Source organism: Mixophyes fleayi, chromosome 2 (assembly GCF_038048845.1).
Source record: "Mixophyes fleayi isolate aMixFle1 chromosome 2, aMixFle1.hap1, whole genome shotgun sequence".
NCBI lineage: Eukaryota > Metazoa > Chordata > Amphibia > Anura > Limnodynastidae > Mixophyes > Mixophyes fleayi.
In genome coordinates this window covers 376,335,323-376,362,048 of record NC_134403.1, presented here as the reverse complement: position 1 = coordinate 376,362,048, position 26,726 = coordinate 376,335,323, and the positions used below count along the sequence as shown (strand labels likewise).

Below are 26,726 nucleotides of genomic sequence, written 5' to 3'. Positions count from 1 at the left end.
ACATGGAATTAACCATTCATTAACTAAAGTCTGTGAAATAAAGTTCGCAGCCGCACCAGAATCCACCAAAGCTTGAGTAGCATGACTTTTGGAATTGTACATCAAAGAAACAGAAAGCCTACAAGCCACAGGAGAAAAGGTTTCTCTAGGCTCCAATCTGACTCTCCCGAAGCAGATCAGGGTGTGACCCTCCCCCTGTTTTTTACCACAGGAACCTAGAAAGTGACCAGAGTCACCACAATAAATGCATAACTTGTCCTGACGTCTTCTATCACGTTTCTCTGGGGTCAATCGAGCTCTCCCAATTTGCATAGGCTCATCAGGTATTGAAGAAAGTGACACAGAGTGCGGAACTGGTCTATAGATTGGGCGGCGAGCTATCTCTTCCTCTATAGCTCTCTCTCTGAAACATAAATCCACTTTGTTACACAATGAGATGACCGCATCGAAATTCATAAGAGGCTAAAGAATTTTTAACACGGTCAGATAACCCCTGCCAAAATGCGGCCACCAGTGCTTCATCATTCCAAGATAATTCAGAGGATAATATGTGCAATTCAATGACATATTGAGCCACTGACAGATTCCCTTGTCGCAAACGGAGTATAGCCATGGAGGCAGAAGAGAGTCGACCAGGTTCATCAAAGATGCGATGGAACATCAAAAGAAAAGATGCATAATCAGAGAGAAGTGGATCATTCCTCTCCCAGAGTGAGGATGCCTAGGCTAAGGCTTTGCCATTCAGTAGAGAAACCACATATGCCACTTTAGACCTATCAGTGGGAAAATTTTGTGATTGAAGCTCAAACTGGATTGAGCACTGATTGAGAAAACCACGACACATTTTCGGGTCCCCTTCAAATTTGGCCGGAGTAGGTAACCTGAGCGTAGAGGAAGTCACAAGAGAGGCCTGAAGTTCCGAAACTTGCTCAGGAGGAGAGGCTGGCATCTGTGGTTGATTTGTTGGCAATGCATCCAGACGACCAGTGAGTGCATGAAGACATCATAGCACCAGAGCCAGTGTGTCCTCCAGTTTTTCAGCTCGAAGAATTAAATGCTGTAGCATATCCCTCGCAGACGGCTCCACCGAGGGATCAGACATTTTAGGCCTGATCTTACTGTCACGGCTCAGGGTATTTTATGGATCCCTTTTGCCACTACTTAGATGTTATAGCAGTGGATGGTGGAGATTGAACAAAACACAGAAGATGTTAGTAGCATTGCAATATAATATATTGATAGATGGTATAACAGCAACAGTATAAGATATGTACATATCCCTCGCAGACGGCTCCACCGAGGGATCAGACATTTTAGGCCTGATCTTACTGTCACGGCTCAGGGTATTTTATGGATCCCTTTTGCCACTACTTAGATGTTATAGCAGTGGATGGTGGAGATTGAACAAAACACAGAAGATGTTAGTAGCATTGCAATATAATATATTGATAGATGGTATAACAGCAACAGTATAAGATATGTACAACTCAGCAAACTGAGTACACGGCAGTTCACAAGATACAATGCAATCACGAAAGAAGTTCAGTTGGTAACCAATAACAACGGCATGAAGATTGAACACACACAACTTGAATAACGGAACTGGCAACTAGCTTGGCAATATATTCTTGATAACAGTCCAGCAACTAATAATTAGCAGAGTAATAATAATAGCCGTGCCAAACATAGAACCACAGATGACAAGGCCTTCTCACCTCTTTGTCTGTTTTACCCAGTTTGTTTATTAGTTTATTACATTTGTCCCCAATTGTAAAGCGCTACGGAATATGTTGGCGCTATATAAATAACTGATGATGATGATGATGATGATGACAAGGTAACTTGATTGAATTTCAGTAAAGAATACAGGTAGCCGAGCACAAAGGTAGTTGAGCCAATCAATATGAGTGCAGATGTAATAGGCAACTCACGAGCCAGTTCAGTGTGCAAATGTAGAAGTCCAGTACACAGGTAACAGCCATAGGAGATTCAGTAAGCAGTGTGGAACTACAAGTACCAGGTATGATGGTTGTAGATGTAGAAGTCCAGCACACAGGTAACCACAGTAGGAGATTCAGTAAGCAGTGTGGAACTACAAGTACCAGGTATGATGGTTGTAGATGTAGAAGTCCAGCACACAGGTAACAGCAGTAGCAGATTAGCCTAGACCAGGGTAGACTGAGTAACACGAAGATCAGGCAATGAGCCCATAACCTTGGGAGGTTCATATAGTGCTCCAGGACCAATGAGGTTTAGGGAGTGGTCCAGATCACCGTAGCTAGGAATACCTGTGAAAGTAATGTCTCTGAAAGAGAAGCAAGCAGAATCATGGTTCTTAAAGGGAAAGTCACAGAGCTGGGACCTGACTATAGGACCGGCGTGTGACAGATATTGTCAGTGCAGACCGGGGTGTGATATTGTCAGTGGAGACCCGGGTGTGATATTGACAGTGGAGACCCGGGTGTGATATCGTCAGTGGAGACCGGGGTGTGATATTGGTCCAGGGTGAAATGTACTCCCTTTTGTGCCTTACTATAAGCTACTTTTTCTCAATAACATAATAGATATATGTATGTATATATATATATATGTATATATATATATGTATAGAGAGAGAGAGACGAGAGACACAATACACGTAGCATTTCCATCCCCTTCTTGTATAGAACAACCCCCCCAATAATATGCAATGACTGTGTTTGTGCAGGTGTATACCGGAGGCATTGCAGTATATGTCCGGGTGCAGCACTGAGCACAGTGTTGGGGTTGATATATCTGTAATATGGATATCAGAGTCTTCATGCCAGTCATTCAGGACGCCCTGTTTCTGCTCTTCTCCAGGCCTTGAAAATAACCCTGGCAACCGGTCACAGGCCCGGACCTCCTCAAACTACTACAAAGAGAGATATTATGAAGAGATCGAGCACAAGCGCAAGATCCGCAAACGCCGCGCCAGGTGATAGTCTGCGTCCATTGCTCTTATACAAACTAATGTTGTCTTATATTGTATTTATTGTTCTAGACGTAGGGTTACACACTCTCATTTAGAGTTGGATGTCTGTCATTTTGTTTTATGCTTAAGATATGGATATTCGTATTGTGCAGGCACACTATAAATGCGTACATGTACATTTGTCTTCACATTTTTCCATATCATTCACTTGTCCTTATACCTGTCTCTGCACACATCTCATCCTACAACCTGTCACCTCGACCCTATTCCCTCCCAACTTCTCGGCTCCCTATCCTCCACTTCCTACCCTCCGCTGCATGCCCACCTCTAACTCACCTCTTCAACCTGTCTCTCTCCACTGACACATTTCCATCCTCCTTTAAACATTCGCTCATTTTACCAATTATAAAGAAACCATCTCTCAATCCAGTCTCTCTACAACTACCGCCCTATTTCTCTCCTCCCCTTGAGCGATTAGAGTACAAACGTCTGTCTCACTTTCTCTCCTCTAATTCCATTCTCAACTCTCTACAATCATTCTTCCGCCACCAATATAGCACTGAAGCTGCTCTCACAAAAGTGATCAATGATCTACTTACTGCAAAGTCTAAGGGTCATTTCTCCATACTCATTCTCCTGGACCTCTCTCTGCTGCTTTTGACACTATTGATCACCCTCTTCTCCTACACACCCTTCACTCCATTGTCCTTCGTGACACAGTTCTTTCCTGGTTCACTTCCTATCAAACTACTCTTTTAGTGTTTCTACCTCTGGCACATCCTCCCCTCCACTCCCACTATCTGTTGGGTCCCGCAAGGCTCTGTTGTTGGCCCTTTACTTTTTTCATTGTACACCTCTTCTCTTTAGGCACCAATTCACTCATTCAGCCTTTAGTACCACCTCTTTGATGTTGACACCCACACCCAAATCTATATCTCTTCCCCTGACCTTTACCCTACTGTACTATCTTGTGTGACCAACTATCTTTCTGCTGTCTCCACATGGATGTCCCAATGCTACATAAAGTTCAACATGTACAAAGCGGAACTTATCATCTTCCCTCCTGCCAGAATCACCACCTTCCCTCATTGTCTATGACTGTAACACCACAGTTTCTTCAGTCGCCCAAGCCCGCTGCCTTGGTCACTCTTGACTCCACCCTCTGCTTTATTCCTCACACCCAGACTCTTGCCAGAATACGCCTTTTTCTTACCCAACACGCTACCAAAACTTATCCATTCTCTCATCATCTCCCGTCTTGACTACTGCGACCTCCTGCTATCTGGTATTCCTAACACCCATATATCCACACTTCAATCCATCCTAAATGCTGCTGCAAGACTGATCTTCCTCTCTCACTGCTCCACATCTGCTGCTCCACTCTGCAAATCCCTACACTGGCTCCCTGTGTCCTCCAGAATTTAATTCAAATTACTCACCCTTACCTACAGAGCCCTCAACAACAACAACACCCCTACATACATCTCAATTCTCATATCAAAATACTCTCCTTCCCGCCCTCTTAGATCTACCTCTGACCTGCACCTTGTATGGTCTCTGATATCCAGCTCTCACTCCCGCCTACAAGACTTCTCCCATGCTGCTCCCCACTTATGGAATTCTCTACCACACTCAATCAGACTTTCCCACATCCTTCAAATCTTTAGACGTTCTCTAAAAACCTCTAAAATCTCTCCTTTAGAGTTGAACTTATTCCCGATATTACTACTACTAATATTAATATATTATAAATACTAATTACAATAACTAATAATGTTATATATATAAAAGCTTAATTAAACATAAATAAAGTCCTTCAGTATAATAACAATTAGAATCATAATTATAAGTGTGACTTGGCTACACATAGACGGTATTGTTGTATTAAACAAGGTGATAGATGAATGCTATGTCTCTCCTCGGTGTCCCCAGGTTGGTGGTCGCGGTACACAGGGCTTTCTCCCAGATACATCGCCTGGATGATGACTTGAAGTCTCCCCAAGCCTTAAATCTAAGGGATGCAGCGCAGAGTTTGGTTCCCCTTATTGCACAGAGTCTACAGCGCTATCTGCGCTCAACGCGGCAAACTCATCTGTACACCATGGAGGGGATCATACAGCATCTTACACAGTGCCTCACTCACAATATGTCACCACAGGTAACACAACATACTGCACACTAATGTTACACAGGCTCTAATCAGGTAAAGTGCTAACTGCTCTTATACAGCTACTGGAGAGTCAATGGGAGATGTCTGAACTGCCCTGGAGCAGACATTTATCCAGCTCAGGATCACACACTTATCCAGCTCAGGATCACACACTTATCCAGCACTGCCCAGGATCACACATTTATCCAGCTCAGGATCACACATTTATCCAGCATTGCCCAGGATCACACACTTATCCAGCTCAGGATCACACACTTATCCAGCACTGCCCAGGATCACACACTTATCCAGCTCAGGATCACACACTTATCCAGCTCAGGATCACACATTTATCCAGCACTGCTCAGGATCACACACTTATCCAGCTCAGGATCACACATTTATCCAGCATTGCCCAGGATCACACACTTATCCAGCTCAGGATCACACAATTATCCAGCACTATACAGGATCACACACTTATCCAGCACTGCCAGGATCACACACTTATCCAGCTCAGGATCACACAATTATCCAGCACTATACAGGATCACACACTTATCCAGCACTGCCAGGATCACACACTTATCCAGCTCAGAATCACACACTTATCCAGCACTGCCCAGGATCACACACTTATCCAGCACTGCCCAGGATCACACACTTATCCAGCTCAGGATCACACATTTATCCAGCATTGCCCAGGATCACACACTTATCCAGCTCAGGATCACACACTTATCCAGCTCAGGATCACACATTTATCCAGCACTGCTCAGGATCACACACTTATCCAGCTCAGGATCACACATTTATCCAGCATTGCCCAGGATCACACACTTATCCAGCTCAGGATCACACAATTATCCAGCACTATACAGGATCACACACTTATCCAGCACTGCCAGGATCACACACTTATCCAGCTCAGGATCACACAATTATCCAGCACTATACAGGATCACACACTTATCCAGCACTGCCAGGATCACACACTTATCCAGCTCAGAATCACACACTTATCCAGCACTGCCCAGGATCACACACTTATCCAGCACTGCCCAGGATCACACACTTATCCAGCTCAGGATCACACATTTATCCAGCACTGCCCAGGATTACACACTTATCCAGCTCAGGATCACACAATTATCCAGCACTATACAGGATCACACACTTATCCAGCACTGCCCAGGATCACACACTTATCCAGCTCAGAATCACACACTTATCCAGCACTGCCCAGGATCACACACTTATCCAGCACTGCCCAGGATCACACACTTATCCAGCTCAGGATCACACACTTATCCAGCATTGCCCATGATCACACACTTATCCAGCACTGCCCAAGCTCACACACTGTCACGGGCACTAGGAGTCTTTACCCAGGTATCACCAGATGATGGACTTACCAGAGCAGTATAGATGGTAATATGGTACTCTGGTAGCGGGGTGATCACGGAACAGGAGACAGCAGATGGTAAGAGAATGCTCGTGGAAAGTCTATGACTAGCAGCACTGGTAATATGTAGATAATTGACACGAGGAACTAGATGGACAAGGAAACGTGAGGGTAGTCAGTGGTCTGCGGATAGCAAGTTGTACCACTGCTATAGTGAGGAGGAATGTCCAGAAATAACGAGGAGGTGATGAGAGTCAGCGGTCTGCGTATAGCAAGTTGTACCGCTGTCTAGGTGAGGGAATGGAATCCAGGTGAAGGTATCCGGGAAGTCAGTGGTCTGCGTTAGCAAGTTGTACCACTGCTATGTGAAAGGATACTGGAAACGGGTGACTCAGGAAACAGGGAACAGTGGTCTGCCTCTAGCAAGTTGTACCACTGAATATATATATATGTGAGGAAGAGCACGGGGAGATAAATGCAATGCAGAGTATACACGGGCACACTGAACTTGATCCCACGATGATATGCAAAAATAGTAATAACTGAACAGCACTGCACAATAATACAAAGTCACAAGAACTATCCAGGCAAAAGGTAACACAGTCAAATGATGGTAATAGTCTCAGCGGATAGGCAACTCCAGAGGAGAACAACTCAGTCCAGCAAGATATGCAATACACCAGCACAGTCAATGAGAAGTATGCATACCGTGGTTGAGGAGAGCAGGCTGTCAGACAGAAGTGCAGGGATACCTGAATGGCTGGAGGCCGGCAGGATACGAAGTCCCAGGAGGGTAGAAGCGGTAATCAAGTAGGTGCAGCGCACAGGTAGGTAGACCAGCAGGGATGGAAACAATACTCAGGAAGCAGTAGTATATCGAACTTGACACCTGGAGAACGCTGAAGAGTAGAGATGGTCTAGACGAGATGGAAGCAGCGGAGCGTTGATCCAATGCAGACGGGCGAGTTGATACCAGCGGAGACACTGTAGAAGCACGGAGAGCGGATCAGCTGGCTGCAGACACGAGGAGTACTGGAGGGTTGCGATGAGCAGGGTACTGCAGATACATGGAGGCAGCGGATAGGAATCAGCTGGAGCAGTCACGATGAAACACGGGAGAGTTGAGGTGAGCAGGATACTGTAGATACACGGAGGCAGCGGATAGGAATCAGCTGGTGCAGTCACGATGAAACACGGGAGAGTTGAGGGGAGCAGGATACTGTAGATACACGGAGGCAGCGGATAGGAATCAGCTGGTGCAGTCACGATGAAACACGGGAGAGTTGAGGGGAGCAGGATACTGTAGATACACGGAGGCAGCGGATAAGAATCAGCTGGTGCAGTCACGATGAAACACGGTAGAGTTGAAGTGAGCTGGAAACTGTAGTAGCACAGAGGCAGCGGATAGGAATCAGCTGGCACAGTCACGATGAAACACAGGAGAGTTGAAGTGGTCTGGAAACCACAAACGAACAACAGGAATCAGCAGGAGCTGAACACGAGGAAACACAGGAACACCTTCAGAGGCTCATGGGGAATGAGACTTCAAGATCAGGCAAAGAGGTATTGACCTCAGGTGCTTTAAATAGGGAGTGTTGCCTGATCAGCCAATTAACTAAAAGGAACAGATACTGAAGGTTTGAAAGGGCTGCACATGTGCAGACCCTCAGGATGGTGGACGGCCACGGTTCCTAAACACACGGGAAGAAGCACTCACAGTCCGGTGAGTGACAGTACCCCCCCCTTTAAAGGTGGGCACAGAACACCTGGAACCGGGTTTGTCCGGAAATTTGGAATAAAACTTCTTAAGAAGAGCTGGGGCGTTGAGATCTTCAGCTTTGATCCATGAACGCTCCTCAGGACCAAAGCCCTTCCAATGAACGAGGTAACGAAGAACTCCTCGCGAAATTTTTGCATCCAATATATGAGTAATCTCAAAGTCTTCCTCCTGATGAATTTGAACTGGCCGAGGTGCTGAAGGAGGGACCGAGAAACGGTTGATGATGAGAGATTTGAGCAAGGACACATGGAAGGCGTTGGAAATACGAAGATTCTTAGGAAGTAGTAGTTTGAAACAAACTGGATTTATCACTTGAATGATCCTATATGGACCAATAAAACGAGGAGCGAATTTCATAGATGGGACCTTCAAACGAATATTTTTGGTAGATAACCAGACACGATCTCCAATTTTCAGTGGTGGAATAGCCCGCCTCTTTTTATCTGCAAAAGACTTATATTTGGCAGATGTTTTCTTTAAACAGGTTTTGACCTGAGACCAAATATTTTTGAAGGTTTGGCAAACAGTCTCTACAGCAGGAACTTGGGTGGGAGGGAGGGCAGGAAATTCTGGAAAAGACGGATGGTGACCGTAAACCACAAGCACTTGACTTTTTGAAGATGACTCCTGAGATCCATCTTCAACGTCCGAGGACGTCACGAACGCCCGATGAGGAGGAAGGCGTTCAGACTGACCCTTATCGCACAGATCCGTAGATGAAGGATCCTGTGGAGGGAGACCTGGTGGACCCGGTGAAATAGACAACTGCTGTATTTTGAATGGAACAACTTGAGAGAGACAACGATGATGACATTCAGCTCCCCAAGACGTAACTTGAGAAGTGCGCCAATCAATCTGGGGAGAGTGACGTTGAAGCCATGGAAGGCCTAATACAATCGGACTTGTAGTAACAGGAAGAATTAGAAATGAAATTTCTTCTTGGTGTAATACACCAATTTGAAGGGTTACTGGAGACGTACTCTGGGTGATGAGACCATTGACAATGCGTGATCCATCGATAGCAGTCACAGTAATAGGTGTCTTCAAAGTAATCACTGGTAAGGACCATTGATTCACGAGGGATTCAGAAATAAAATTTCCCGCAGCTCCAGAATCAATAAGTGCTTGGGACTTAAAGGATTTGGTAGCAAAGGAAACTGAAACATCAAAAGCACAGACTTTTAATTTCGTAGAACAAGGAGAGGACTCCAGGAACCCTAACCTTATCTCCCCAGTATTGGTTAGAGCCCGGCATTTCCTGGGACAAGAATTGAGCATATGCGTGGAATCAGCACAATAGATACAAAGTCTATTTTTTACCCTTCGGTCCCTCTCCTCTGAAGTTAATTTGGAGCGACCTATCTCCATGGGTATCACTGGAGATGAAGCTGGGTGAAATTGAGGTACCGAGCGAAGAGGCGCTTTGAAGGAAGTTACTTTTTCGGAATCATTCTCACGAAACCTCATATCTACAGGAAGGCAAAGGGAAATCAAATCATCCAAAGAGGAGGGTACTTCTTGTGAGGTCAGTGCGTTTTTAATTTTATCGGAGAGCCCCTGCCAGAAGGCGGCAATTAACGCTTCAGTGTTCCACTGAAGTTCAGAGGCTAGAATCCTAAATTGAATGACGTACTGGCCTACTGTACGAGAACCATGACGTAGACGGAGGATGCTAGATGCAGCGGAGATGACACGACCTGGTTCATCGAATACACTTCGGAACGTGGAAATAAATTTGGCACTATCCTGTAATAATGGATCGTTTCTTTCCCACAGAGGGGAAGCCCATGCGAGAGCTTGTCCAGAAAACAATGAAATAAGATAGGCCACTCTGGAACGATGAGTAGAGAAATTTTGAGGTTGGAGCTCAAAATGAACTGAGCATTGAGTAAGAAAACCCCTACATGTTTTGGGGTCTCCATCATACTTTGACGGAGTAGGCAGGTGAAGCGTGGAAGCCGTAGACACCTGGGATGGCACTGGGGAAACGGCAGAAGGCACAGGAGCATCAACAGTAGCTGTGATATTTTGGACAGACGTTCTTTGGGAGGCTAACGCCTGGTAACACCGCAGCAAATGCCGTTGGCGAACTTCCTGTTGCTCAATACGGGTAACCAGATGCCGCAGCATCTCTTTAGCTGTAGGTTCCGAATCTGGGTCTGTCATGGCCTGATCTTACTGTCACGGGCACTAGGAGTCTTTACCCAGGTATCACCAGATGATGGACTTACCAGAGCAGTATAGGTGGTAATATGGTACTCTGGTAGCGGGGTGATCACGGAACAGGAGACAGCAGATGGTAAGAGAATGCTCATGGAAAGTCTATGACTAGCAGCACTGGTAATATATAGATAACTGTACACGAGGAACTGGATGGACAAGGAAACGTGAGGGTAGTCAGTGGTCTGCGGATAGCAAGTTGTACCACTGCTATAGTGAGGAGGAATGTCCAGAAATAACGAGGAGGTGATGAGAGTCAGCGGTCTGCGTATAGCAAGTGGTACCGCTGTCTAGGTGAGGGAATGGAATCCAGGTGAAGGTATCCGGGAAGTCAGTGGTCTGCGTTAGCAAGTTGTACCACTGCTATGTGAAAGGATACTGGAAACGGGTGACTCAGGAAACAGGGAACAGTGGTTTGCCTCTAGCAAGTTGTACCACTGAATATATATATGTGAGGAAGAGCACGGGGAGATAAATGCAATACAGAGTATACACGGGCACACTGAACTTGATCCCACGATGATATGCACAAATAGTAATAACTGAACAGCACTGCACAATAATACAAAGTCACAAGAACTATCCAGGCAAAAAGTAACACAGTCAAATGATGGTAATAGTCTCAGCGGATAGGCAACTCCAGAGGAGAACAACTCAGTCCAGCAAGATATGCAATACACCAGCACAGTCAATGAGAAGTATGCATACCGTGGTTCAGGAGAGCAGGCTGTCAGACAGAAGTGCAGGGATACCTGAACGGCTGGAGGCCGGCAGGATACGAAGTCCCAGGAGGGTAGAAGCGGTAATCAAGTAGGTGCAGCGCACAGGTAGGTAGACCAGCAGGGATGGAAACAATACTCAGGAAGCAGTAGTATATCGAACTTGACACCTGGAGAACGCTGAAGAGTAGAGATGGTCTAGACGAGATGGAAGCAGCGGAGCGTTGATCCAATGCAGACGGGCGAGTTGATACCAGCGGAGACACTGTAGAAGCACGGAGAGCGGATCAGCTGGCTGCAGACATGAGGAGTACTGGAGGGTTGCGATGAGCAGGGTACTGCAGATACACGGAGGCAGCGGATAGGAATCAGCTGGAGCAGTCACGATGAAACACGGGAGAGTTGAGGGGAGCAGGATACTGTAGAAGCACGGAGGCAGCGGATAGGAATCAGCTGGTGCAGTCACGATGAAACACGGGAGAGTTGAGATAAGCAGGATATTGTAGATACACGGAGGCAGCGGATAGGAATCAGCTGGTGCAGTCACGATGAAACACAGGAGAGTTGAAGTGGACTGGAAACTGTAGTAGCACAGAGGCAGCGGATAAGAATCAGCTGGTGCAGTCACGATGAAACACAGGAGAGTTGAAGTGGTCTGGAAACCACAAACGAACAACAGGAATCAGCAGGAGCTGAACACACGAGGAAACACAGGAACACCTTCAGAGGCTCATGGGGAATGAGACTCCAAGATCAGGCAACGAGGTATTGACCTCAGGTGCTTTAAATAGGGAGTGTTGCCTGATCAGCCAATTAACTAAAAGGAACAGATACTGAAGGTTTGAAAGGGCTGCACATGCGCAGACCCTCAGGATGGTGGACGGCCACGGTTCCTAAACACACGAGAAGTAGCACTCACAGTCCGGTGAGTGACACACTCTTATCCAGCACTGCCCAAGATCACACACTTATCCAGCACTGCCCAGGATCACACACTTATCCAGCACTGCCCAGGATCACACATTTATCCAGCACTGCCCAGGATCACACACTTATCCAGCACTGCTCAGGATCACACACTTATCCAGCTCAGGATCACACATTTATCCAGCACTGCCCAGGATCACACACTTATCCAGCACTGCTCAGGATCACACACTTATCCAGCTCAGGATCACACATTTATCCAGCACTGCTCAAGATCACACACTTATCAAGCACTGCTCAGGATCACACACTTATCCAGCTCAGGATCACACATTTATCCAGCACTGCCCAAGATCACACATTTATCCAGCACTGCTCAGGATCACACACTTATCCAGCACTGCTCAAGATCACACACTTATCCAGCTCAGGATCACACACCTATCAAGCACTGCTCAAGATCACACACTTATCCAGCACTGCTCAGGATCACACACTTATCTAGCATTGCCCAGGATTACACACTTATCTAGCATTGCCCAGGATCACACACTTATCCAGATCAGGATCACACACTTATCCAGCACTGCCCAGGAACACACACTTATTCAGCACTGCCCATGAACACACACTTATCCAGCACTGCCCAGGAACACACACTTATCCAGCACTGCCCAGGATCACACACTTATCCAGCACTGCCCAGGATCACACACTTATCCAGCTCAGGATCACACACTTATCCAGCATTGCCCAGGATCACACACTTATCCAGCTCAGGATCACACACTTATTCAGCACTGCCCAGGATCACACACTTATCCAGCATTGCCCAGGATCACACACTTATTCAGCAGTGAGGAGGAATACAACATGCTCTTTCCCATAGAACTCCGACTGGAATGAACAACATGCATCCAAATTAATGTATAGGGCGAGACTTGACTGTGCTTCTTCCAACAAATCTCTCCTGTAAAGTCTTTTCATTTGTTTAAATAATCTTGACCCACAAAGGAAAAAACCTCACTACATGCTGATACTTCCTATTCTCTCCTACAGGCCTTTCTGAAGCAGTATCTGCAGCCTGGTCCCCCTGCTCAGTATTTTGAGGCCCAGTCATATCTATGGACATTAGTAAGCGAGGTGTCAGTCACACGAACTCTTCACTCCAACCTGACATTCTGCCTCCGCAGCTCAGACACACAGCTTGTGGTGAGTGTGAGTGGGATTCCCAGTCTGACACTCAGAGAGTCCTTCATTCCACCCAACTCTCATCGTTTTGTTTTGAGATCATCCTCAGGCGCTGGACACGGCAACCATATCTCCGGCCTTATGTCCCCACTCCAGATCCCCACTGACTTGACCTGTGAGCTCTCAAGTCTTCACTTGTCTGATGTCCTCACTCCCAGATCTCCAGCCTGAAGTCTCAGATCTCCTCCTGCCTGATGTTCTTGCTCCTAGATCTCCACCGGTCTGATGTCCCCGGTACTTAATGTCCTACAACCTGACAGTGCCCATTCCTAGATCTCCGGCAAACTGATGTCTCTCTCCCAGATCTCTTCCAACCTAACATTTGCACTGACAGCCTGACAAACCTGCTCCCAGATCTTTTACAAACTGATGTCCTCACTCCCAGATCTCCAGCTTGAAGTCTCGGATCTCCTCCTGCCTAATGTTCTTGCTCCTAGATCTCCACCGGTCTGATAACCCTAAGCCCAGATTTACACTGGTCTGACATCCCAGCCATCAGATCTCCTTCATCCTGGATGTGGTCCTACAGAAGATTTTATGGCCCAATCTTTTCTGAGAACTTCCGATGTGTAACTTACATCCAGCATCTACTTATTATGTTCTATAATTACACTTTGTATCTGTAACTCATGTATGACTTCTGTAACATACATACAGCGGCCATGACCTGTATGTATAACGTGTATGTATAACGTGTATATGACAGCACTGTGTATTCTGTAATATTCTCCTGCAAGTGATGTTTTTATAGACGCAACTGTCCCTATTTTCCAGGTACAGTTCCAGGTTTTATAGATTTGTCCCCTATTTTTTCAGTGTTGACCAATAGCTCCGCGCAGTTCTTATTTTTCTGCATGTCGGATGCAATTTTTATATTATTATTCTCTTTTCTTACTGATAATATTTTTAAAATACAAAAACAATGCTCAGTAATCATGTTATCTGAGGATTGTAGTGCTCCCGTGTTATGTCATGCGCTGGACTCAGCAGAAATCACATGGTAATAACATTAGATATAATGGGAGAGTTGTGACATCATCGCCTTACTCAGTATTAGGAACATTAAAGGTCATTTATAAAGGTGTTATACATCTGGGCGTAGAACTCTTTGTGTGACCTGGTGCATATATAGCTGCACCAATCTGAGTCTCCTACAGCAGGTGGGCAGCGCTGCCTTCCTACCACTTTAACACCACCCTCTTCATTTAGTGCGACGTCTCCATGTCTGTCCTATAATTGTGCTCAGTTCCCATTTATGTCTCATTGAGTGTGAGGGGCACATTACTGCACTGGTATAAGAGACTCATTATAGGTTCTGTTCAGTATCTTAGAATATTTGTGTTGTGAGGGCAGGGTGGATATTTGCTCTGTGTATTATTGCATTGCCAAACACTTTTTTGCACAGCTGTACAGTGTAAATGTACAAATATGTACTGAAATAAACACATATATTTATGAGTGCGTATTATCTGTTTATACTCTCTGCCCGTTTACCCAGTAATTCTATATTATTATTATCATTATCATTGTCATTCATGTGTAAGAAGCCAAAGTGATACAAATATCCCTGGGTGTATCTGTTAACAAGACGAGAGGCACATGTTGGCGTGAGAAGGGTTTTGGGTACATTTCTCCTAGTAAGCTAATGTACACATTGGGGTTTGATAGATTCTTTATCATGTCATAACTTAACCTGGAGATACATCTTCCATATATGTGATACGCCTCCAATTTCAGTGTATCCTAGAATACAGTGATATCATATATTTGCTACTGGATCACTTATTAGTAACTTATGGTATAAATGTATTTAAAGGAAATAGGGCAGGGCGCTTATTTATATAATTGTAAATGCACTTATTTTTGATATTGTGTATATTTTGGTAAAGGAAATCTTTATTTCTGAGACCAGGGAAGAAACTCGTTTGTTTTAAACTTGCTAGAGGAAATGCATGATTTCTGAGGTATATATCTGATACAATAAGCCTTTGTGGAGGAAGTCTTTTGTGGAAATGACTTGTTTGGGGTTTTGTGACTTTCTTTGGGAAGGTGTATTCTGCAGTTGTCTGCAAAACGAACCCATGTTAATCTCATGTTAATTGGACCTTTTGATGTGTGAGGGTCCAGCACCTGAAGGCACAGGAAGGTTTAATTAAGACTTGATACTAGATTTCCTGTGTCTAAAAACCAGGAATCCCCCCTGGCCAGTGTGATGGACCAGGGGGGATCCATCCACAGCATCCTTGATCCATAGGAAGAGGTCAGGGATACCAGCCCAGGTTCACCAGTAACGGGGCACATTAGCAGCGTCAGTTCTCCAGCAGAAATCCGGTTCTGGATGACGGTAAAGGAGTCCAGTGGTGGCAGCATTTGTAAGCTCCTCCTACTGTGGCGAGAGGGCGCATTTGGGATAACGACAGGGAACGTTAGCAAAGCCCAGCCGGTTTCCAGCAACAACAGACAGGTTGGCATAGGCAGTCCATCCTATCATAATATTGTTTTATATTCTACGTCATTTGCTGGGTACAAGATACCAGCAATATGAAATATTATGTTGTGACATGCGGACGGCAATTGGAGTAAGCTGCCCACTGACTCAGCTCTTTGCCCAAGCTCCCACTTTTCCTAATTCTCACAAATATAGAGCTTTGGTTAATTCTGAATATTGTTGGCAACCGTCACAGCAACGCTGAGGATCGACTTCATACCGAAAAACAGGCTGTTTTAGGATCTAAAGAACAACCATCTCTGTCCAGCTGTGGGACCCACAGAGCTCAGCTGTCATTGTTGTTTCAACATCTGTTTAGCTGAACTCAATTATGTTTACTGTTACTATCTCTGTTTGGCTGCTGGACCCTCCGCACCCAACTGTCAGGATCCTCCTGGACCTCGTCATGTCAGAGCGGCAGAAACTGCCTATTCCATTAACCCCAGCCAGGGGGCGGTAAAATATCACTTCACCTCTTCCATTGCCCCACACAATTTGGATCAATTGTTCCTTTCTACTCTCTCATTACCTACCGCAGCTAATACACATTCATTCACATCTCTCCATCATGCACCTACTCAATTTACAGTCTCTTCTATTTACTGTCGCCATATTTCTCTCCAAACTCCTCTTCTTTCTCCATCATCCTATTTCTCTATCTTCTATTATGATTTCCCCTTCACTACTTCCCTGCTCACTAGTCTGTACACATGAACTGTTTTGTCTCCTGCACCCACCACACTCACCAGCTACATAAACAGAAATAAACCTCACACCCACAAATCCTCCTCACATGTCCTCTTTCTCACCCTCCTATTTCTCATGGCTGCTGGTGATATCTCGCCTAACCCTGGGCCCCATACAATCCCCATTTTCTGCTCACACTTTTCACTCTACCCTAAACCTTTCCATCCAACCTGTACTCCTAATACTCCAATACCACTAACCTTATTCACATATCTCCACTACCTTCTCTTCCCTTCTCCTTTGCACTATGGAATGCCAGATCTCTTTGTAACAAACTTACATCCATCCATGATCTATTAATTTCTAAATCCTTCAACCTCCTTGCCATTACAGAAACCTGGCTCACCTCCTCTGACACTACATCCCCTGCCGCTCTCTCCTATGGGGACACTCCCTCAGCCACACTCCCAGACCCGGAAACAGACAAGGTGATGGAGTAGGAATTCTACTCTCTCCAAGCTGCACCTTCTAATTCAACCTTTTGAACCCTCTCATTCTCTTCATTTGAAGTCCACACTATCCGTCTATTTTATTCTCTCTACCTTTTGTGATGCTGTCATTTATTGCCCCCCAGGTCCAGTTTCTCAATTCCTTGACAACTTTGCAGCCTGGCTCACTTATTTCCTATTCTTTGACCTGCCTACACTCATACTAGGTGATTTCAGCCTTCCCATTGATAATCCCACTGTCTCTTCTGCCACTAAACTTCTTTCACTTACTTCCTCCTTTGGTCTCTCCCAATGGACCTCATCTCCCACCCACTGTGAGGGACACTGCCTTGACCTTGTTTTCTCCTGCTACTGCTCCATCTCTAGTTTCCCCAAAAAAGCCTTCCCACTCTCCGACCACAACCTCCTTTCCTTTAGCCTCACCTTACCTCATGTCCTTCCCCCTGCACCCAAATACACACGTACACAACGAAACCTAATTACTCTTAACCCAATCCTCTTCTCATTTTCACAAAAAAACCCTATATTCTCCAATAACTTAATTGTCCTGTCCTAATCAGGCTGCCTCTTTCTATAACATAACATTCACTTCAGCCCTAGACAATGGAGCTCCAGCTACTATATATAATTTCTGACGATCCAAACCCCAACCATAGCACACCAAACAGACCTGCTACCGGCAAAAGTGCTTCCACACTGCAAAGCGCAACTGGAGGAAATCTTGTTCCTCTCCTGAATTCCCACACTATAAACTCATCCTTGTATAGCATAGCACTGCCCTTTCAATTGCCAAACAAACATTCTTCAAATCTCCACCCAGTCTTCTAATTCCCGTTACCTCTTTGTCACCTTCAACTCACTTCTCTGCACTCCTGCAACTCCTCCTCCTTTCTCCTTCACAGCCACCTATTTCAAAGACAAAATTGACACCATTCCAAAGATATTTCCTCATACCAAATTCCACTCACTCCAACCACCTTTACCTACACTCCCCAATCTACCTTTAATTCATGCTCTCCAGTAACTGAAGACGTCACTGCACTCATTTCATCATCTCACCCTACCACCTGTCCCCTCGACCCTATTCCCCCCAACTTATCCGCTCCCTCTCCTCCGCTGCATGCCCACCTCTATCTCACATCTCCAACCTGTCTCTCCACTGGCACATTTCTATCCTCCTTTAAACATGTATTCATCTCAACAATTCTAAAGAAACCGTCTTTCGATGCAGCCTCTCTCTCTAACTACCTTGCTATTTCTCTCCTCCCATTTGCCTCCAAACTACTTGAGCGATTAGTGTACAAACGCCTGTCTCACTTTCTCTCCTCTCATTCAATTTTCGACTTTCTACAATCAGACTTCTGCTCCCAACAATCCACTGAAACTGCTCTCACAAAAGTAATCAATGATCTACTGCTTGCTGCTTTTGACACTGTTGATCACCCTCTTTTCTCCATTGTCCTTCGTGACATAGTTCTTTCCTTGTTCACTTCCTACCTATCGAACCACTCCTTTCGTGTTTCTACCTCTAGCACATCCTCCCCTTCACTCCCACTATCTGTTGTGGTCCCACACAGCTCTGTTCTTGGCCCTTTAATTTTTTCATTGTACACCTCTTTTCTCGGGGCACTAATTTGGTCATTTGGCTTACAATACCACCTCTACGCTGATGACACCCAAATCTATATCTCTTCCTCTGACCTCTCCTCTTGTGTACTATCTCGTGTAACCAACTCTCTTTCAGTTATCTCCACATGGATGTCCCAAAGCTACCTAAAGCTCAACATGTCCAATACAGAGTATATTGTCTTCCCTCCTGCCAGAGTCAGCACCTGCCCTAAAATCTCCCTCACTGTCAATAACACTACAATTTCCTCAGTCTCCCAAGCCCGCTGCCTTAGTGTCACACTTGTCTCTGCCCTCAGCTTTATTCCTAACATACAGACTCTCTCCCAGTCCTGTAGATTCCACCTTAAAACATTGCAGAATACACCCTTTTCTTACTCAACATGCTACTAAAACTCTTATCCATTCTGTCATCTCCCATCTTGATTACTGCAACCTCCTGCTATCTGGCATTCCTGACACCCATATATGCACCCTTCAATCCATTCTAAATGCTGCTACAAGACTGATCTTCCTCTCCCACTGTTCCACTTCTGCTGCACCATTTTGCAAATCCCTACACTGGCTCCCTGTGTCCTTCAGAATCAAATTCAAATTACTCACCCTTACCTACAAAGCCCTCAACAACAACACCCCTGCATACATCTCAAATCTCATATCAAAATAATCTCTCTCCCGCCCTCTTAGATCTACCTCTGACCTGCGCCTTGTATGGTCTTTGATATCCACCTCTCACTCCGACCTACGAAACTTCTCCTGTGCTGCTCCTCACTTATCAAATGCCCTACCAAGCTCAATCAGGCTTTCCCACAGCCTTCAAATCTTTAGACGTTCTCTAAAAACCTATTTCTCTTGCAAAGCTTACCTTATACCTGATGAAGCTATTTACACTAATACCCCCTTACAACTGTCTCAATCTCCACTCACACTTGCTCCTCTTGTTTCAGCTGTAATCTCTTCCACTTAGAATGGAAGTTCTATGATAAGCAGGATCCTTCATGCCCTTTGTTTTCATGTCTACCTTGAATGTCCCTGTTTTATGTATGTACGGTTTTCCCTACTATGCGGCACTGTGGATAACTTTGGGGCCTTACAAATCTACGATATTAATAATAACGTCTGTTCAATGAATGTAATATTAGATTTGCCTATTATATTGAAATTGAGGTCTTGATTCATTAAGGAACGTGCAAGCCGATACGTGTCATATTTTATGTTAAATTGCACTGCGCATGACCAGAAACTGGCTGTACGCCAGTTACCGCAAGAACATCCACGTCATCTAAGTTCATCTATGTTCATGGGCGGAACGGGTTGGGGAAGGGACGTATGCACATAATCAATGTACAGTACCCCCATAATTTCCTGTCTCAAATGAGTTCTGGGTAATAATATGGGTTCTTCGGCTCTCCTCTTACTCTGCCGTATCTCTCTGTCACTTTGACTGCACTTGTCAGATCCCGTGTATTCATAATTTTAAACTTAACCTTGATAGTGCTGACATATTGTACAGGGCTGTATATGAAGGATCATAACACAAACAAATGACATACAATGGCATATAGCATGAAGTAAAGGTAGCCATAACCAGGGGCAGAAGAGTGCATCGCCAGGGTCAAATATTAGTAGGCGTCAGGTGATGCCATTCTTGGCTTCAGGCCCCCCTGCGCTCACTAGAACTGAGAGGGAGACCTCTTCTGAGCATGCACAGTTTTACCCATACGCCACTCATGAATTCCCCCCACCCCCGTGAGGATAATCTGTCGTCCGTCACACTGGGGGTTTTGTTTTGATTTGTTTCTGGATCAATACAATGGGATTTTATGAAAGGTGGAAGATATTGGACCTGTCTTTTTTTAACCTTAATAAGACTGTAACTATGGTTTGGTGGACACAGATATAAGGTCTAGCAGAAGCCCTGTTATCAATCTTCTGATATAGCCACTAAGCAGATTGATTCTTTGGTTAGAAAAGTTGACCTCTTCTGCCTACGTTTGACTTTGCATCGTGGTATTTACTGCAATTAAAGAATTCTTTGTAAGTGATCCTTCTGTGGAAATTGTTAATGTGAAAAAGATCAGGTTGGACCATCACAAATCCCAACCAGACCAAAGACCAGTACAAAATTACTCTTTTATGGAGTAACAAAGGACAACACTAACTCCTCATCTATTTAGTATTCAATCCACATCCATATCTGGCTGCTATGGGAATGTCCTTAGAAGAGATGTCATGATGAAGATGATGGGATATAAAATGGAGGATGGGGTTCTGGAGATACCTTGTCTGTCTGCGGAACAAACAGTCACCTTTGAGCTGAAAAATGTCTTCTTCCATATATTGTATTTCTGATACACTGATACTCAATGTGCTGGGGCAGTAGTCACTCATGAGAGACCATGAGGCAGCTGAATGATCAGATCTCTTCACATGATAGATACAAACAGTCACCATGATGATAAATGACTGTCCCTCAATTTATTTATTAACTTAGTTTTCACTATTTTATTTGGGAATTCTAAGAAAATAACAAAATTAGAAAGAATGGTTAATTTACTGTACGGCTTTCAGTTCCCATTCCGGACTCTGGCCTACAATCAGGATGTGATGATTTGGGAAAAAGTTTTCTGGTTCAATATTTTCCTTAATTTGCTCTGTATAAATGTCAGAATAACACATGTATCATACCAATATAAAAGGTCCATGAGACATTATAGTCTTACAATGCTTCACACATGAACACAGAAAGTTACAATGTGGTTCCCAGAGAACATGAAATTTTAATCATCATCATCGTCGTCATCATCATCATCATCATCGTCGTCGTCGTCATCATCGTCGTCATCATCGTCGTCGTCATCGTCGTCGTCATCATCATCATCATCGTCGTCATCATCATCATCATCGTCATCATCATCATCATCCTCCGTATTGATCTTCCCGGATAAAACATCTTCAATCCACTGCTCCAGCTCAGATGGTGAGGGCAGATCTTCTGCATCTTTCATGTCCAGCCAGACACTGTCAGCCTGCAGAGAAGGACAACATTAGGGCTGTGACGAGTCCATGACATTATGGGTAAGTTAGTAAAGTGTTTCATCTTCTCCCAGGTTCAGTCTTCTGACACATCCAAACATTCCTTCACTGCGGCTTTTAGTCTCAAAGTTCTTCTTACTAAGTGAACATCCTGGTAAACGTGAGCTTGTGTGTAATGTACCCAATGCCCTTAGTTGTGGCACAGGCTTTACCATATTAGCCTAAAACTGAATCAGATTTGCTGGAATATTCTACAGTAATGTGTTATTTTTTTTTATATAAATTATGGTGATCTTACTTATCCCTCCAAGGTGATCCTAATAAACAAGCCCCATAGAGAGAAGTTACATGGAGGGGTTATATGGAGTAACAGGAGGAGTTATAGGGAGTAATAGGAGGAGTTATATGGAGTAACAGGAGGAGTTATAGGGAGGAATAGGAGGAGTTATATGGAGTAACAGGAGGAGTTATAGGGAGTAATAGGAGGAGTTATATGGAGTAATAGGAGGAGTTATAGGGTGGAATAGGAGGAGTTATAGGGAGTAATAGGAGGAGTTATATGGAGAAATTATAAGGATAGTGGTCTATTAATAAACATTATACTCACATCTGTAACATTAACAACTCCAATCTGAGGCCTAGACAGTTCAATATGGAAGGTCCTTTCCCAGTACGTCACCAGCTGTAGGGTAAAGATAAAGGTTTCATCATTCAGAATGCCATGTTACACTATGACATCATTCAGAATATCATGTGACACTATGACATCATTCAGAATGCCACATGACACTATGACATCATTCAGAATGCCATGTGACACTATTTGCAGGCTGCCACTTAATTCCCTATAATGTTTTGCCAATCCACAGATTTTACAAGCAATATGTGTGTAGAGAAGCATTTAATTGTTCAAACATGTAAAAATGTTGTGATGTCGGAGAATCATTGTGCAAATATCGCTATTCACTAGTAATTGGATTCCCCCTGATGTAACATTATACACAGAGGAGGAGGTAACGGCTGACTATGATTGACTCCACCATCCACCCTCTGTGCTCTTGTACCCGTCTCATAACTTTATTCCATGCATGGTTGTAAGTCTTCTCCTGCACATCTCCTCTATGGGCCCAGATACTCCTCAACCTTCAATATCTTAAAATGGTCCTTGAAGAATTTTCCCTGTTGCTCTTTTCCATCATCTCGGCCCTATGGTCGTCTGTCCGACCTGTAGCCGCAATCCCTGCTTGTCTGGGCATATTACCTCTTGTTTCATGTCATTGGGCCCTCTCACCTCTCTGTCTGTATTACCCAGTATTGTTTATTACTCTGTTTGTCCCCAATTGTAAAGCGCTACAGAATTTGTTGGTGCTATATCTATATATATATATATGTTACTGATGATTCAGGTTTGGACGCAACTTGTGTGTAGCTCAGACCGTATTTATCTCCAGATACGTTTCCATTTGAATCTGGGTGTAAGTTACGTTCTAACTAACGGTTACTTGCCGCATGTAGATACACACAGCACGGCAGTATATGCACAAGTGTCTGATTACTAAAGGGTCACATCAAAACAAATGATAAAAATTGAAATTGTAAAAGAAATTAAACACTTTGAATACTAAATTCATTAATAAAATTAAGATTTTTTTTTAAAAAATACTAGATTTTTTACTTAAATATATAATTCGAGATGCATTTAATATGTACATACAAATGGGCCTGATTCATTAAGAAAAGTAAAGCAAAAAATGAGTAGCTTTGAACCTTGGCAAAACCATATTACAATACAAGGGGTGCAAATTAGTTTATTATTTTGCACATAAGATACATGCTGGCTGGTTTTTTATATAGCACAGATATACTTCATAGCTTTATGTGTGCACTGAAATGTAAAGTTGATCTAGGACATTCTCTACCCCGACTACAAACCTGTCCCCACATTTTAAACTTACCTCCCCCTCCAATACTACATGGTTTTGCCCAGGTGCAAAGTTACTCCTTTTTCTTGCTTTCCTTTCCTTAGTGAATCAGGCCCAATGTGCTTATATATATAGTCAGTCTTCCCTACATACACATGTTATGCGCCAGCTGGTGTCACGCATACAATGACTATACCGTGTCAGTCATCACCCTCAGTCGGTGCTTACACCTGCCCTGTACATTGTGGATGTGGCTTAAACCAAGAGCATTCATGAGAAACCCAGGAATCGCTGTATCTGCGTCATCACAGTGTCAGCACACCCGTACCGTACAAGGCAGCGGTCCGCCCCATCCCTCCCCCGTTCCGCCTCTCAAGTACTAGGCAGTTGTAAGTGACATTTGCGCTTATTGGCGTAAGGCCTGTTTCTGAGCGTGTGCAGGATACGGCGCAGACAGACTTACGTCTGAGCGTGAATCTGGACCATTGTGTGTAAATGTGTTTCTTTCATGATACCGTCAATGTACAGCACAGTGTAAGGATAATAATAATCTCACCAGTGGGAAATCATCAGGATCGATCCAGACTATGCTGAGTTCAGGGGTCTCTGTGTTCTCTCTGGCAACTTCCTTCAGGATCTGGATAAACTCATAACCATCTAAAATAACAGCCGGTGAGAAAAACCGCAGAGAATATCATGGCTCTGATCACCATAATCATCATCACCATCATTATTACCATAATCACCATAATCATCATCACCATCCTCATTACCATAATCACCATCATCATCATCACCATCATCATCATCATCATCACCATCATCATCATCACCATCATCATTACCATAATCACCATCATCATCATCACCATCATCATTACCATAATAACCATCATCATCATCATCATCACCATCACCATCATCATTACCATAATCACCATCATCATTACCATCATTATTACCATAATCACCATAATCATCATCACCATCCTCATTACCATAATCACCATCATCATCATCACCATCCTCATCATCATCACCATCATCATTACCATAATCACCATCATCATTACCATCATTATTACCATAACCCCCATCATCATCATCACCATCATCATTACCATCACTCTATCACCATCATCATCATCACCATAATCACCATCATCATCATCATCACCATCATCATTACCATAACCACCATCACTCTATCACCATCATCATTACCATAACCACCATCACTCTCATTACCACCTTAATAATCATCACTGTCGTGAACATAGAGAGCTTACAGTTATTTATAAGGGATAAATCATAACTGCAGTGTAAATAGATTATATCAAATGAATCCATGGATCAATTGAGTGATTAAAACTGGCTTTTGGACATTTCATTGTGAAAAGATAAGTGTGTGACCTGTGACAGCTTCAAACGGCTCCTACTGTGAGATAGCCTGGCCTGGGAGGGAGTTTTGGACACTTGAATAGACTGTGTGGGGCCGATCACAGCTGGAGATCCTTGTAGGCAGCATGTGGAAGCCTATACAGGTATATAGAAATATAACCTTCAAAGGAAAATGTTGTCATAGTTCATATTTTGGGAAATCTGGGTGTCACTTCTCACTGAGGAGCAGAAATCACACCAGGGTTGTGAATGACAAGTACGGGTGGTATCCGGGAACAGCTATAATCACATATCTTTGGAAAAGGTATCTCACATTGTCATACTTCCATCATGTTTGGTATTTAAATGTGCAGGAGATTATGACCGGGTTATTGAGGGGGGTGTTATTTCTCTGGGATATATCTGTGAAGAATTACCCACAGGTCACAACTTTTGGAATATTTGTGAGCAAAGTATAGTGACCCACAGGGGACATCCCTGCCCCCTATTACCATTAAACACTCCCCTGTGAAGACCATCCCATTTCATTTTACTTAAAAAAACTGTGTTTGAAGGGGCAAGGGTCAGACTTTTTGGGGAAATCAAGTCACATTGATAAGCTGTCCATCCTGCTAGACAAATTCCCCATGACGCAGATTATGCAACTCAAGTAACTGCTATTCTGAATGTGATCCCTTTTATTTTAAACAGTTTTGCTTGTTATGTCAATCTATTAATTGTTATTGATTTTTCTTCTTATCTGTATGCCCTGTATTTTTGTATATTAAATCTATAATTTAATGCGTGGCGTCCTTGATACTCTAACGAATCCATTAGGATTAGCTGTTAGAAGATAGCTCGACCAAGTTAACCCTTGGAATGCCAGTGTGTGATTTGTTGATACATTTGATTAACAAATATATAGATATAAAATAAAGTCGCAGTAGAGGACTCAAACAAAAGCTGTTCCAAGAGTGAAGCTGGATGTCACCCCCTACATCACATACAAAATATACAGTGAACAGAGATATCACTCCAAAAAGGCGCTGATGGAAAACACATAGAAATGTCCAATGTATGATATATGCAGTATTATAGTCAAATGGAGAAACGTAATTTGGATTCAGTTCAATTCAAGGTGTCGGAGTGATATCTCTGTTCATTTGATTGACAAGCTGTGTGTGCTTGTATGTACATTTGTGTAACACTCCGGAGGTGTAAAGAGGTAACCCTGTGTGTGCTGGTGTGGGTCTTACCAGTCTGTGGAACTAGAAGCCTGTGTGCCAGTGTGGGACAGTATATTGGAGTCATATTGCTCGTATTCAATAGGTGGTGGCAAACCTGAAGTGTCTGGGGGTGTGAGAGCGTTGTGTGGGGGCGATTCCGTAGGTCTATAACCTGTGTGATAGGTGAGAGAGACTGCGGGCTGAAATCATGTGTGACCTCATACAGCAAACACCCCAAAGTCACGGCAGCCGGGAGCGTGTTCGTGACAATCACCATCATCATTATTACCAAAACCACCTTAATCATCACCACAACCATCACCCATCATTATTATCACCCTCATCATCACCCATCGTCACCCTCGCCATCTGTCTTGTTCTAAGGACATATATGAAACACTGGGTTATGAGATCTTCATGTGAAAAGGCCTAATTGCTAACACTGCCC

At 44.0% G+C, this 26,726-nt stretch overlaps 2 protein-coding genes across 2 annotated transcripts in view; one reads left to right on the top strand and one right to left on the bottom strand.

Annotated features, from left to right (window-relative positions):
* LOC142139694 (vang-like protein 1) overlaps positions 1-14,862 on the top strand; it is a 33,332-nt gene extending 18,470 nt beyond the window's left edge. The window contains exons 6-8 of the mRNA XM_075197532.1: positions 2,842-2,956; positions 4,886-5,111; positions 13,213-14,862. Of these exons, the coding sequence (XP_075053633.1) occupies positions 2,842-2,956; positions 4,886-5,111; positions 13,213-13,575 (704 nt within the window). The 3' untranslated portion in view covers positions 13,576-14,862. The remainder of the gene's footprint in view (positions 1-2,841; positions 2,957-4,885; positions 5,112-13,212) is intronic.
* Positions 14,863-21,177: 6,315 nt separating this feature from the next.
* The window catches only part of CASQ2 (calsequestrin 2), a 41,568-nt gene continuing 36,019 nt past the window's right edge, over positions 21,178-26,726 (bottom strand). Inside the window, exons 9-11 of the mRNA XM_075197530.1 lie at positions 24,229-24,329; positions 22,358-22,432; positions 21,178-21,743 (exon numbers count right to left, since the gene is read on the bottom strand). Of these exons, the coding sequence (XP_075053631.1) occupies positions 21,495-21,743; positions 22,358-22,432; positions 24,229-24,329 (425 nt within the window). The 3' untranslated portion in view covers positions 21,178-21,494. The remainder of the gene's footprint in view (positions 21,744-22,357; positions 22,433-24,228; positions 24,330-26,726) is intronic.